This window comes from Chelmon rostratus, chromosome 1 (assembly GCF_017976325.1).
Source record: "Chelmon rostratus isolate fCheRos1 chromosome 1, fCheRos1.pri, whole genome shotgun sequence".
Lineage (NCBI taxonomy): Eukaryota > Metazoa > Chordata > Actinopteri > Chaetodontiformes > Chaetodontidae > Chelmon > Chelmon rostratus.
The window spans coordinates 1,077,037-1,092,025 of record NC_055658.1 but is presented as its reverse complement, the minus strand read 5'-3'; the positions used below and the strand labels follow the sequence as shown (position 1 = coordinate 1,092,025).

The 14,989-nt window shown below is 40.5% G+C and overlaps 1 protein-coding gene across 1 annotated transcript in view; it reads left to right on the top strand.

Moving 5' to 3' along the window:
* The window catches only part of dok4 (docking protein 4), a 63,977-nt gene that overhangs the window by 31,093 nt on the left and 17,895 nt on the right, over positions 1–14,989 (top strand). The window contains exon 2 of the mRNA XM_041936982.1: positions 1,517–1,994. Coding sequence (XP_041792916.1) covers positions 1,929–1,994 — 66 coding nt within the window. The 5' untranslated portion in view covers positions 1,517–1,928. The remainder of the gene's footprint in view (positions 1–1,516; positions 1,995–14,989) is intronic.

Genomic DNA, 14,989 nt, shown 5'->3' with positions numbered 1-14,989 from the left:
AAACACACCTCCAGGCTGTGTAAGGGCTATTTGACCAAGAAGGAGAGTGATGGAGTGCTTGGCAGATGACCTGGCCTCCTTGGCCTGTCTGCAGCATTTGATACCATCAATCACCACATCCTTCTCAACAGGTTACAATAAACTATTGGACTCTGACTCTGACTGCCCTGACTTGGTTCATATCCTACCTGTCTGAAAGAACTGAGTATGTTTCCATGGGTGGCTCAAGGTCCAGGACTCATACTGTCACCTGTGGGGTCCCCCAAGGATCAGTGCTTGGCCCCATACTTTTTACCCTGTACGTGCTCCCCCTTGGCCAAGTCATCAGCCGCTTTGGAATATCATTCCACTGCTATGCTGATGACACTCAGCTTTATATAAAAATGGACACTCATCCCTCACTATCATTGTCACCATCCCCATCATCACTGTCCACACTCACTGCCTATCTGGAGGAGATAAAGGCGTGGATGAGACACAACTTTTGTACATCTCAACAGCTCCAAAACTGAAGTATTGTTAGTCAGCACCCCTCATCAAACCAGAACATAAACAACCATAACCAGCATTGCTTTCTCTGGCCAGGACAAATTATCATCTATATTCACCAACTTGGGTGTTAGGTTCGACCCTGATCTGACCTTTGAGGCTCAGATCAAACACCTCTCCAAGACTGCTTTTTTATACCACCAGAGAAATATAGCAAAACTCCATCCCACTCTAACGCTCCCTGATGTCTAGAAGCTTATCCATGCGTTTGTCTCTTATCTCCCCCATCCTCCATAAACTTCACTGGCTCCCCATCTCGGCAAGGATTAAGTACAAGGTCTCTCTCCTCACTTTCCATTGTATTCATGGCAATGCCCCCTAATATTTGACAGAGCTCCTCACCCAATACACCTCAGCATGATCCCGACTCATCTCCTCCCCAGGACCAAGACCAAGGGCATTCTGTTCTGCCGCTCCACGCCTGTGGAACGCCCTCCTTGACAACCTGAGGGCTCCACAGACTGTGTTTTAAAAAGGGACTGAAAACCTTTCTTTTTAGGAGACATTTTAATCTTTGAAATGTCAGTGTCTTGGCTGTTGTGTTTTCACTTGTTTTTATGGCTTTATTTCCAAATTGTAGCACTTTGAGATTGTTTCAACAATGTGTTTTTAAATAAAATCAATTATTATTATTATTAAGGGTGGCTATTTTGAAGAAACTAGAATATGAAGCATGTTTTCAGTTATTTCACATTTTTTTGTTAAGTACATAAGTCCACATGTGTTCATCATAGTTTTGATGCCTTCAATGAGAATCTACAATGTAAATAGTCATAAAAATAAAGAAAACGCATTGAATGAGAAGGTGTGTCCAAATTTTTGGCCTGTACTGTATATGCATATACACACACACACAAACACATATAAATACACACACACACATATCTACATGTCTGCCTCTAGCTCTCTACAAGTCCACCTCTGTCTCTTTCTGTCTTTCTTTTCTTTCTTTCTGTCCATTTCTTAGATATGCCAAAGAGGAGGATGAGGAAAGACCATCTACTGAAGAGTGAATGAAAGAAGGACAAAGTAAAGGACAAACAGGCGAAGACCAAAAGGCAAAGAAGAAGAGAAACAAATCTAATAGAACAGCACAAAGAGAAATGGAAGAAGGAGAAAAGGGAGTGTGGGGGGATGTGAGGAGCTCTGAAAAAGAGGAGAAACAGAATTGAAGATAGATGGAAACAGGAAGTGTTATAGGGAGGAAATATACACAGTCCTTAGTCCAGGTTTGAAAGTGAAAGAGACAGAGCTACACTGGACAAAGAAGGTGGGAGCTTTGGAAAAGAAGGAACATAAAACAAGGACCGGCTGAGGGACGGAAGAAACATCTGGATGGTCTCCACGGGTACAGTCAGCAGGTTACCACCCCTCAGAAGATGGCCTCCAACTTCAATGATATTGTCAAGCAGGGCTACGTACGCATGCGTAGCCGCAAGCTGGGGGTGAGTATGTGTATGTGTGTGTGTGTTTTGTCTCTCCAATGATGTTTTATTAAGTTAATCACAAAAGGACAATCTCACTCAAGTTGACTGATTTTTTTCTTAGAGTAGCTGCAAATTTACCACCAACTTGGTGAGTTAACTAGCATTATATTGTGTGTAGAAACTGTGCAGCTCTCTTTGCTTTAATATGTTTGATTGTGGATACAGTCACTGTTAAGTTTGAAATGTGAAAAATGTGGTTTGAGGCAACATAGCAGACAATTGCTGGGATCCTTTTTGGGAACTTTGACATGACAAGGTCACTTGGCAGAGTCAATGCAGATTATTTCCAGAGTTGTACTTTCAGAGTCCTCATCTGTAAGGCTTTGGATCAGCTGCAGAAACTGTCTGTGATGCTGAGATGGATTGCTTTCTCTTCTCCATCATGAAGTTGAGGGATGGAGGTGTGTCGATCTGTCTGCTTTTGTTCATTTTAACATTTTCACACACAACATTAACATTGTCAGATTCTCAGTTAGGATTAATCCCATTTAGATGAAGAGGTTGAAAATCAGTTATCAATAGGTGCAAGAAGTACAGGCAACATACAAGTTTGTGCACATTTGTGTATTGTGTTGTTACCAAAGTAGTATTGATTTGACCAGCCAGTGTAGCGCTATGATCATAATATTTTTTTTCCATATTGATCAATATGGATATGAATCACAATATACAATTTGAGAATGCTGCCAGTTTGGAGAGTATCCTGATAATGACTGAAGCCTAAAGAAGCCAGAGGGTTAGTTAAATTACAAAATAGAATTTATTAGTGTAAAAATAGAACACAACAAAATGTAAACATTTAAGTGTGGAAACATGTCTTGTTTTGGAATATATTTTGTAATAAAAAAACATTGAATAACATACAAATGCAATATGTAACTCTGCAAACATGCTTTATCTGCCACAACAAAACCAGTTAATTTGCCTTGTAATTTATTAAAATAATGGTGAGGTTGCTACATTATCAGGTGATGCCAAAGATATGTTGTTTCCCATTTTGATTGGTACCTATCAATGGCATATTATGCAGACCATCTTAGAGCTTAATTGTCTCTGAGATATCCAAACCACTTCCATATAACTGAAGTCATTTAACATTTTTGTTAACAATTTCCACACCTTTACACAAGTTCATTTTCAGCACTTTGCATAAAGTATGGCTGAGTGAATCAAACGGGGTGCGGTTTAAATGAGGACAGTTTCTGGCAGTTCCACAAATTGCACAACAGTGGATAAGGTGACATTTATGATATTGCACAGTAATAAATATATATGTCACAGTAGAATACCAGTATGTACTGATAGGTAGAGTACTCAATATTGCAAGGTAATAGGTGTATGATAAATCACACATCAGTGCAAAGAAAGAATATGGAAAGCAATGCTAAGCTAAGCAATGCTGGAGTTGAACACTCTGAACTCTGAACACAGCTGTTGGTATGAAGGACCTGCGGTAGTGTTCCTTCCTACAGAGTTGATGCAGCAGTCTGTTACTGAAGGAGCTGCTGAGGGCGGGAGGGGTTGTCTCACCTACATCCTCAGTGGTGTCGAGAGGGCAGTCCAGGACAGAGCCAGTTCTCCTGACTGGTTTGTTTAGTCTCTTCCTGTCCCTCTCAGAGCTTCCACAGCCCCAGCAGACCACTGCGTAAAAGATTGCAGATGCAACCACAGAGTTATAGAAAGTCCTCAGTAATGTCCTACATACTCCAAAGGACCTCAGTCTTCCCAGCAGATGGAGATGACTTTGGCCCTTCCTATACAGGGCATCAGTGTTGGCGGACAAGTCCAGTTTATTGTTGAGGTAGATACTAAACTGGACTGGTCCACTGTACTGTTCTCATTTTGTATTTGTCCATCATTATGGATAAAGACCAGTGTCATGATTGACACCAGCAAAATATATCCTAAAGTCTGTTCCGACCATTGGGCACATGAAGAACTCAGCCCCGCCCTTGTGCAAACCGGCAGCAACAGAGAAAGCAGATGCAGAAAGGTAAAAGGTGCTTTTGTGCCGCTCAGTTCATTTTCCTCTTTTCCAGAGGACACCCATGTTCACATCCGCTTTCTTTACTGGTAGCTCAAAAAATGCTGTGTGGTAGGAAATGGGCATGTAGCCTACTTTTACATGCAAAGAAGGACTGTAGACTGACTGGCTGTTGTTGCGTTTATTTGCTATTATAGGCTGTTAGATTTTCCCATATCACCCAGCCCTAGGCCAACATCGTTTTTATTCTAAAATAATTCACAGAAAATATATACACTTCATCTACACTTCATGTCTACACTACATTTGAGCTGGTAGCTGAATTAACTGGACCAAAGCAAATTTTTGTTTCACACTTTCCCTCTCTCTATTCTGTCTGACTGTCTCTCTCTCTTTGGGAATCTTTTCATGTTTTGTTTTGAATTACTAACTGCTCAAGTTTTTGGTTCCTGCTTTGCTAAACTACCGTAGTGGTTCCCTTTTAGTGCAAAGGAGCTGCTGTTATACTCCAGGCTTCTTTTGGGTACCCAAGCTCCTCACCCTGTCACGGTGTAGAGTTTATCAGGACTTTGTCACTGAAAACACTAAACCAGTGAGATAAAAGACACTGAAATGGTCCTTAGAGCTGAGGGGAAATGCAGCATCAGGTGATAATTGTGAATTGGTCACTATTAGCAAGCACCCATAGTAATTTTATCCAGTGTTAGAAAAAAGTATTCATCTGTGTATCTTTAACTTGGAAAAAGTCTGGTTTTGCTTGCTTTTGTTTATGAATTTGTGATACATCCATGTTTAGGATAGCAAAGTCTTGATAAGCCTCAGGTTTGTCTTTGTCTTCTGCCACATCTGGAGCCAATTGTGCCTTTGTTCTTTATTTCTTTACTTTTACCAGCCAAGACTGAACAAGAAGGTCCGATGTACCATGGAACATACAGTAGTTATAATGTTTTTCTTGTTAAGTTGTTTTTAGTGACACGAGGCAACGCAAGAACCACTGTGGTCAAAGAGCTCAAAGAGCTATAGAGGCGAGTGGCTCAAGCTATGCTATTGTTTTTTCTTCCCATTTTTCATCTTCCGCCAGAATTTCGGCACGTAACTAGTCCCGCAGCTTTGAGAAAACCCTTGCAAACTATATATCAAAATGTGCGGCTTGATCGGGAATGGTGTGCTATGTCTTTTATAGCTCTTTCGTCAATGATTCGCAAAGTTATACACAAAAAACTGTGAAGAATTTCCCATAAGAAATGAATGGGAAATTTCCTCAAATTTCAGCCTTTTTTAATTGTCCACTGCTTCGCCATACTTTCTCCTAGAGACTTCATTCAAACTTTAAAACGTAGATAATTTTGTCGTGTCGAATTGAACCTCGGCACGTTTTTTGATATCTCTTACTGTTTTCGAGCTATGACCATCTGAAGACCATAAAGTTTCTCAAAAAATGCTCAGAATTTCTCCCCCTAGAGTGGATGACATCATCAGTTAGAGTGAGAGAGCCAGTGAGAAATCACCTGAAGTTTTTTTTTCCAAAATTGTAAAATCCAAACGGTGAATAGGAGACACATAATTTTTGGATCTTTTTGTAGACAAACCTTTCTTCTCTCGTCAAAGTTTCAATTTAAATAAAGAGGGATCTTGCACCAGCTGCCCTGCTCTGCTGCTCCATTTAAACCCATACAATCTCCTGTTTTCTGAGTCACAGTGTGTCTTTTTAAATCAACCATTTAGTAATTTTTCTAAAGAATATCTGGACATAAAACACACGTTCATCTGGCCCAGACTTGTCCGCATCTCACAGTGTAATCATTTTTTTTTTTGATAGCAGCTACCGTTTTGTCACAATCACAAGTTGTTCGGAAGAAACCGACAGCGAAAATGTAGCTGTTCAGGAACAGGTAAAAAGTGGGAGAGGTAGAGAGGTAATTAACAGCAGGTGGGGCAGAAGTTACACACACACATACACACATTCAGACACACATATACCAGACACATCTCCATGTAGGAACTGGTTGGGCTGCTTGTTCAAAATACTTGGGACAATTTGATAAATGTGTAGTTCAAGCAGTCACACACACACAAACAGACGAAGACACACACATACGCAGTCACACACAATGACAAATACATACACACAGACATAGTCACATTAGAAATGTTAGCACTGTTAGCTCTGTTAGCACATTAGCTCTGTTAGCGTTAGTGCCGTTAGCTCTATTAGCACCATTAGCTGTTAGCTCCATTAGTGTTAGCTCTGTAAGCGCCGTTAGCAGCATTAGCTCTGTTAGTAAAAGGAAACCTTGGATGATAATAGAGATGGTTCATTTCCATTCAATTCATTCATGTTTATTGATTCAGTTAATAAGACCAGCAGCCCCCTCGTGCCACTGTCAAAATTTCGGCAGCGCCGGAATTGTCTAGTTTTGATTACAACACTTCTGCTTGAAGACTTTTGAAGATTTTTTGATGTCCGGCCAACACTTAATCTTTCCAAAGGTATTACTAAAACTTAAAGATCCTGTTTAGGATTTACTGGCATCTAGTGGTGAGAGAGCCGACTGAATGCATCTTGTCTCACCCTTCCCTACAGTGGTTGCTAAAAACGTGACAGAAACATGGAAAAATGTAAAAGACGCTCTCTAGAGCCAGTGTTTGGTTTGTCCATTCCAGACTACTTTAGAAACATGATGATGCAACATGGCAGACTCCATGGTAAAACAGGGGAGCGACTAAACTGCCTCAAGCGGCGTGTATCCCAGCATACCTTGCGCGGTCCGGAGTCTTCCGAAGTCTTCTCCCGTCCCTCTCACTACAAATCATCGAGTTTTAAATAAAGTTGGGGCTTGTGATTAGTGTGATTAAAGATTTTAATCAGATTAAAAACAGAACGTGATTAATCCAAGTTAAAGTGTCAATTTTTCACAGATCTACTATTTAGTGTTAAACACCAACGGTCGAAAACATGTTCCTAGTATGAGTAAAAACCTGATTCTGATAAATGGAATTCACACACAGGGATATAAAGGTTTATGTTAATCTTAAAAACAGCCCATGTGTTCTGATCAGTGGCTATGATAAATCACTCCTGTCCCTTGACTTTGCGAAGCTGCTAGGTGTGTTTCCATGTCATTATGTTTGTGTTTGTTCCTGCGTGAGTGTGGGTCGTTGTGTGGCAGCAGTATCAGCCCTTCAGGCGATGCATCAAGGGAATCTTTAAAGGTTAGCTGCAGTGCTTCCAGCCCTACTGTCAGAGCATCCAGTGCTGGGCCACTTGTAGTTTAGGATATCTTACATGATTTCTTACTTTGATTGCTTACATTAGCTAATTACTTAGCTTACATCAAATAGGGTCCGCGCAATCTCACAGGAGAATCTTCGGAAGACGAGGACCGCGCAAGGTATGCGCAGACACAACGCCGCAGACACATGGAAATGTCTGGCTCTTCACTGCTAAATGTTCCACTATGTACCAAATTTGTCTGTCTGCTGTTGTTTGTCTTTTTTTATCTAAGCCTTTCCCCCAAAAAACCTAAATAATGAGCTAAAAAATGCTAAAACACTTCATGAGTCTGATAGGAACTACAGAGTTAGATGATCATTTTCTGTGGGTCACATTTCACATAGTCATTTGATTCATTTTTAATATAAATTATTTATTATTGTAGCTTTAACATTAAGTTCACTGGTAATTATCAAATCCAAACATTTAGCTAATACAGATTGTCAACATTTACCTACCTTGATGCTGCACACAAAAACTAAATAAAGGCATCCATGAGTTTACATCAGTCTGTAGACTAAGAAAAATAATCAAATTGAAGTGCATGATGACCTTACATTTCGATCCAGTCTCACACTCACCCTGCCACATCCAGTTTTCTCTATTCAGTCCAAATAACGTGTAAATGTGTTTATATGCCTTGACAACATAATTACATAAGCAACCCTCGCAGGCTAATAGGTAATAAGGTAGTTATAATCGCCTGCTCCTTAGAGCTTCAGCTCCCTGATCTGGTATTCAGCTTCACCTCTCATCTCACTACTCTGGCTGCAGGCGTTTTGACCTCCCTGCTTCTCCATGATATCCTCCACTGCTCCTCCAGAGTACAATGCTACTGCGTATCCTCATCTAGTGCTCCTTTTTATCTGTTTTTAGACAGTGCCATGGCTATCAAGAGGTAAATTTAGGTCACTCAGTCTGGACAGATGTAGCTTTGGCTTCATTATAGTGCACTGCAAGAATACAGTAGCATATTCCTAGTTTAATGTTTGTCCTCTTTGGAGAAGTACTGCCTGTAAAGTTAAAAGTAAAAGATTACTGTGGATTATCAAATGATTAATAGTAATGTCTGTCTCTGCAATTAGATAAGATACGACTTTATTATTAATCTCACAATGTAGTGAAGGTGAATAGAGGCCACTATTGGACAGGTAGATCAGTATGCAGCCAGAAAGCCTGGATATGTGGCCTACTCTATTCACTGCAAACCAGTTTATGGAAACATGCCTAATTTGCATTTTCCTTTTTGCAACATTTCAAATGTTTAATTAAAATTTGCTTGACAATAGATGGAAACACAGCTACTGTCACAGGCGAGTGTTACCACTTGCTTCAAGAAAGTTCCCCTCATCCCTGTATATAAGAAGTCTGACGTGTCTAGTCTAAATGACCTCCACCCAATTGAACTCACCTCCATCCTGATAAAGTACTTTGAAAAACTGGTTCTCTGGCATATCGAAGACAACGTCCCAGCCAGCCTGGACCCTCATCAGTTTGCATTCAGAGCCAACAAATCCACGGAGGATGCCCTCTCCACTGCCCTCCACACACCTTGAAAATAACACACCTCACATCAAAATTCTGTTTGTTGATTTCAGCTCAGCCTTCAACACAACCACCCCCTTGAAAGTGATTGGCAAACATAGCATTCTGGGTTTGAGCTCTGTAGTAGTTGGCAGTCAAACATCCTCCACTCGAGTGTTGAACACTGGAGATCCCCATGGCTGTGTGCTCGGCCCCCACAGCAGCTTCTTTCTTCAGACTGTGAGATGCCTCAACTCCATTGTAAATAAATGACATGGAATTTTCTGTTTTGCTAGTTTTGCACATTTTGCACACTTTACCACATCATATAAAAAACATTATTCTTTCCCTGCCCACCCAGGAGGCACCAGCTAGCCATAGGCGTGAAAAAAGGTACATCTTAAGCTTTCTTTAAAAAGATGGCACAGTTGCAGAACATCTTATACCATCAAGCATGTTCCAGAGAGTGGCACTATAATAACAGAATGCACCGTCACCGGATTTACTTCTCATCATGGTACAGTTAGGAGGCCAGTGTGTGATGATTTGAGAGGGTTTGTAAGCAGTGAGCGGGTTAGGTATGTATTTAGGAGATAAACCAGTTCTGTATTTTATCAGAAGCCAGTGACATGATCTACGTACAGGAGTAATATGTTAAGTTTCATGTGGCACAGTGACCACTGCAGCATTTTGACTGAGCTGGAGCCACCCTGCAGTCTTTTAGTCTAGCCCAGAGGAGATGAATACATGAGTTAGTTTCTCAGCATCTGACTGGGACATAATGAAAATAACTATGGAAATATTTTAGGTGGCTTGTGAAGTTGAGCTTTGAATCTAAGATAACACCTACATTTCTAACCCAGTCACCAGGTTTCAGGGACAGCTAGATCAGCTTGGAGTGGATCTCCTGTCTCACAGTCTTGTCTTTGTGTAACTGCAGCCAGTTTTCAGTCATCCAGTGTCTAGTGCAGGGGTGGGGAACCTTTTTCATATCAAAGGCCATTTCAATTTTATAGCATCCTTCAAGGCCATACTAAATTGTTGAACACATATGCACACCACACTCTGCAATGGCTGGAACTACGTCTCTTTGACAAGACATCTAATATCAGATGGTAGTGATAAGGATGCTGTTGGCAATCACAGTTGATTTTCCAGGTTTGGGTCAATCAGGTTTGTGTCAAACAGCACCAAGTTTTTGTAATACTCAGTTTTGAAAAAACTGCTAGTCGGTAGTTGCTTTCATTTCACGTTGTAGGTTGTCGAGTACTTCAGCTGGTTCCACATTAAATGGTGTAACAAACATGTTCAGTCCCTTTGTCTACTTTTCATGTTCTGAAACCTCTTGCCAAATACCTGAAGGAGTTTTACACACTCACCAACATATTCAGATGTCACAGCAGGCTTTTATTTCTTTCCAGTTGCACAAATGACTTCACATTTGAAAGCAGAGAACTGAGAAGTTGGCTGGAGCTTGAGGTTCAGCTAAATGGATGGTAAATGGACTGTGTCTAATGTAGGCACACTGGCTTACCTTTTATTTCAAACAAAAAAGTACTTCTTTGTCCATTTTTCTTGGGAAACATGAACCTCCTCATCTGCTTTTGTTTTCTTCACAGTCACCATGATAAACTGACGTGAATCCACTTGCACATAGTGGTGGAGGAAAAAAGAAAGAAAATTTGCTTTTTTATATTTATGAATTACTTTGTGGGCTGTCACTGAGGTTCAGCACCCATGGTCTAATGTCACTGATACCACTGACAAGGTCATTCATCCAGCTGAGTTTATCATGTGAAAGTGAAATATACAATTGTGTATCATCAGCATATGAATGGTAAGATTTGTTATGCTTCTGTGTAAGGAATCAAGTGGCAGCATACTGTATATAGACTGAACAGTGAGAGACCTTAAATTTGCCAGATTCAAAGTTGTTTAGAGACACAGAGAATGTCCTGCCTGTTACATAAGAAGAGAGCCAGTTAATCACACAGATTGCCCAAACAGGCAAACTGAACTTATTTAGCCTACTGAGTAAAATGTCATGGTTGACGTGTCGAAGTCTGCAGTCAGATCCTGTAATACTAAAATGGAAGGATGATCTGTTGATCTTCAGATTATTGACTAATTTTATGAGTTTTTTGTTTCAGTGCTGTTGGTCCTGAACTTGATTAATAAACATCATACAGATTGTGGAGTGACAGGTAACTATGCAGCTGTTTATAGACAACCATTTAAACCTTTGTATAAAAAAAGGGATGGTGGATTTGCAGTTGAGGATAGGATATCTGAGGGAAGAAGGGAAGCCTCCTGATTAAAAAAAGATGTATTTCATTAAAAAGTGTTTACACCAATTATACAATGTTGTTTTGATCCCTGTAATCAGACATGAACTTGAAAGGACATGAAAGTCCTGTTTGCCTCTGTCATGTTTACTCCATCATGCAAAGTGTTCATGTGCACAGCTCCTATATTTATGACATTTTCCAAACGTCACCAAGAGGTTGTAAATTTTGCAACAGTTTGTTCCCAGGTTCATTTTTCCACCTCCTTCTTTGTAACAACCTCCAGCCTGTAAAAGTTGCACTTCTTACTGCTAAAAGAAAAACACTGTGAAAAGTATTACGGGTGTAATTGTACACAGAAGTCACGGTGTGGTTCATACCCTGGTTTAGGAGTCATGGTTCGGTGCTAGTATGCTAAATTGGCGTACATGTTTTGAACGGACAGTAGTACATGTGTCCTTTTACTGAAGACTAAAGTAGCATTTTGCTACAAACACTTTCCCAAAAGGCCACAGTAGGCAAACTGTTATGTCTTATGCTATGAAATTTAGAACACAAAATAAGTAGAATATGCGTTGGGAGTGTTTCCACCTTGGCTACATTTAAACATCCAAAGTACCCAAACATTTACGTATTGCACTATATTAAGCAGTAAAATTAGCAAGGTTGATGTGTTTCCATTCACAAACCCTACGACAGAGGAGCAACAGCAATACATCATCATTGTCTTATCCACAGCTTTCTCTCCAATGCTGTTATTTGTTCTCGCTATAGTGTGACTGACTGGCACGGCAATCAGCTTGTTGTGCTAACCCCAACATTGTTGAATACTCTGTTTCTGCTTGATGTGAAAAGTGATGTTAAAGATGATAAATGTTTGGAATAATTACAGAACACCTAAGCTATTACTCCACTACGCTTCGGCTCTTCTTAAAAAATGAGCTGATGTCCTAATTTGCTTTTGTGGGGCATTCTTGCATACATTAATAAGTTATTTGATAAAGTGTTGCTTATGAGCAATGATCACAAATAAGCACACCTTACACCTGCAATTTAGACATAATATCAGTTGACTAATGTTAATGATATTTTTAAATCTTCAGAGTTTTAGTTTAAACAACTAACCACTTCAAACTGACTAATTGTTTTGTTCATTCATGACCATTCAGCGGGTACTGACGCCAGTGCTGCAGCTAGCAGAGAATTTGTAGTACAGCAGGTCGCCAGATCATCAGGTCAGATATCCCTAATACCCCGCTCTTACTTCTGCCTCCACTTTGCCTCATTTTTCACTGTGTACCATCTATATTTCTATGATGAGAACACCACAAATGAAATTCCATTTTAGCAAGAATCTTAAATAAAACTGGGCAAAACCCTCTGCATGGCCAGACACCAGTAGTGAGAAAATGTGTCTTAAAGAACATGTATTTTGCAAATTTGTGACGTGCAGATAGCAGATTTTTTCTTGCAAAAAATAATTCTTGTGTGATCGCCCACATTTCATGTTGCAGCACTCTCCTCATTCTCCTGTGCAAACGAATAGTGCTTCTGTCAATGTTATATTGGCAGTTAGCCAGGGATTTGCAACACATTTGGCTGACTGGATACTGTTGAATAATCAGGTCTTCCACCTCCTTGATAAGTGAAGCACCCACATCAGTCAAAACAATTATTTTGGTAGCTGTTAGCACTGACCTTGCTTTCTATGAGACAAGAAGGCTAAAGTCATTTTCAAAAATAGCAATAAGGCTTACTGTATATTATTACACTGTCATTGAAAGGAGCCATATGCTGCTGCTAGTCTGGAAAAGTTAGGACTTTGCAGCAAAGTGGCAGCCAAAAGGTTATTAAAGCAATAAGATCAGATCATCTTAAATGATACCTGTGGGGACATTGTGCTGAACAGGACACAGCACTACCAGAGGCCCCACAACAGCAGATCGATCCGCTGTGGTCAAAGGTGATTGTCCTGCTAGGAGAAGATTTGTCTAATCTGATAGGACTAACTTCATCAAATAAGATAAATCACTTCATATGCCCCAATTATAGCTCATATCCCAATTAGCCAGAACTGAAATTATGACACTGACTACTCATCATTTATGTACTGAAACTCATACTATACACTAAGTTTGGTTTTATTTCTCTATATGTTTGCTTGTATATTGTAATAGATGGCTGATGTTCTTGTTTTTGATTATTATGACTGTCAGCGGACTGGTTTTGAAACTGATCTTTAACTGTATGGATGTGTACAGTACATCAAACACAGCTTCTGCAACTATTAATGATATTCTGTACTTGTCCCTGACAAATAAACTATAAAACTCGACTAAAGTAATCCAATGCTTTTCATGTGTGCAGTGTGTCTTTGGCCTACATTGAGTGAATTATGTAAAGGTCGCCGAAATTACAATAACAATTATATTTATTAACAATTTAGGTTTTGCTGCTAAAACTGGTAGTGTATTGTGCAGCAATGCATTAGTCTCCAAAGAAAAAACTATGACGTTTGACACCTGCTTATAATCAGACAATCAAGACTCACCTGCTACAGCAGTTTTTAAGCACTGGTCTTCCACCCAGTATTCGTCAAATTGTCAGATCAGTTCTACGTGGTAAGGACTGAGACCTTCCAAAGAATCGCTTGTGCATTTTTTGATATCTTTCCCTGTCTGCTTACCTGCCTTCCTGACTCTTGTTTTTGTGCTCAGGTGCCAAACAATTGCCTGCTTCTGTCCATTCCCTGTCCATCTGTGCCTGTTCCCTCTCAGTCATCTCTCCAGTTTTTGTGTGGATCATCTGGATTTGTCTATTGCACATTCTTTGAAGTGCTCATTAAAACCCATTGACTTTTTACTCAACTCCTGCCTCCCTTGTCTGAGTTTATCATTTGGGTCAGTGATAATTCGACCAGCATGGACCCAGCTAACTCGAAAAGGGAGTTTTAGGGCTTACAGCAAGCCTTGTTCCACCAGGGAAGGCTGCTTGGACAGCACAGACAACCCCTGGACATGCTTCAAGAGCAGCAACAGACCTTACTGACCTCCATTAACCAGTCCAACTCTGTTAAATTTAAGGGAGTCCAAAGTGTGGCAGACTACTCGGTGGAGTTCTGGACCCCGGCAGCGGAGTTTTGGTAGAGGCACTCTGTGATGTTTTCGTCACAAGTTTAGATGAACCTGTAACTAAAAGATGAACTAGCCACACGTGATTTTCCATCAGACCCTCCATCAGTGGTCAGTTTGGCAATTCAGCTCAATAGCCAAATTAGGTAGCCGTGAAGAGAAAGGCTCATCTCCTCTTTCCTCTTGCTCAGTAATCTTGTCCTCCTCATCATTCAGGCAGTCTCCTGGGTGCGAGGAGATGCTCTCTACTGTCACCACCCTTGGAGAGAAATTCATGGGGCTGTCTTGTGAGGAGAGACAGCGTCACATAAAGGCAGGTTTATATTGTAGAAACTTGGGACACTGCATAATGAATTGTCCTGTGTGCCCAAAAGACCAGGCTCACCAACAGCAGTGGGGGTATTGGCAAGTCAGCCCACAACTAACAACTCAGTCATGTTGAGACTGCAGTTACCTGCTACACTGTGCTTTCAGTCTCTCTCTCTTCAGCTTCAAGCATTGGTGGATTCTGGGGCAGAGGACAACTTTATCAATAAAAAAAATGGCCAAACAATGTGGATTACTGCTGGAGCCCCTTCCAACCCGTAATGGTTGGAAGGGGCTGCCGTAATGAGCAGATCAGTTTGTGTGTCGTGTCTGCACCTCACACCTCCTTGGTTCTTGGTTTTCCCTAGCTCAAAATCCATAACCCTCAGATTGACTGGACTTGTAAAATCTCTGCTTGGAGCCTATTCTGTTTAATTCACTGTCTGCAG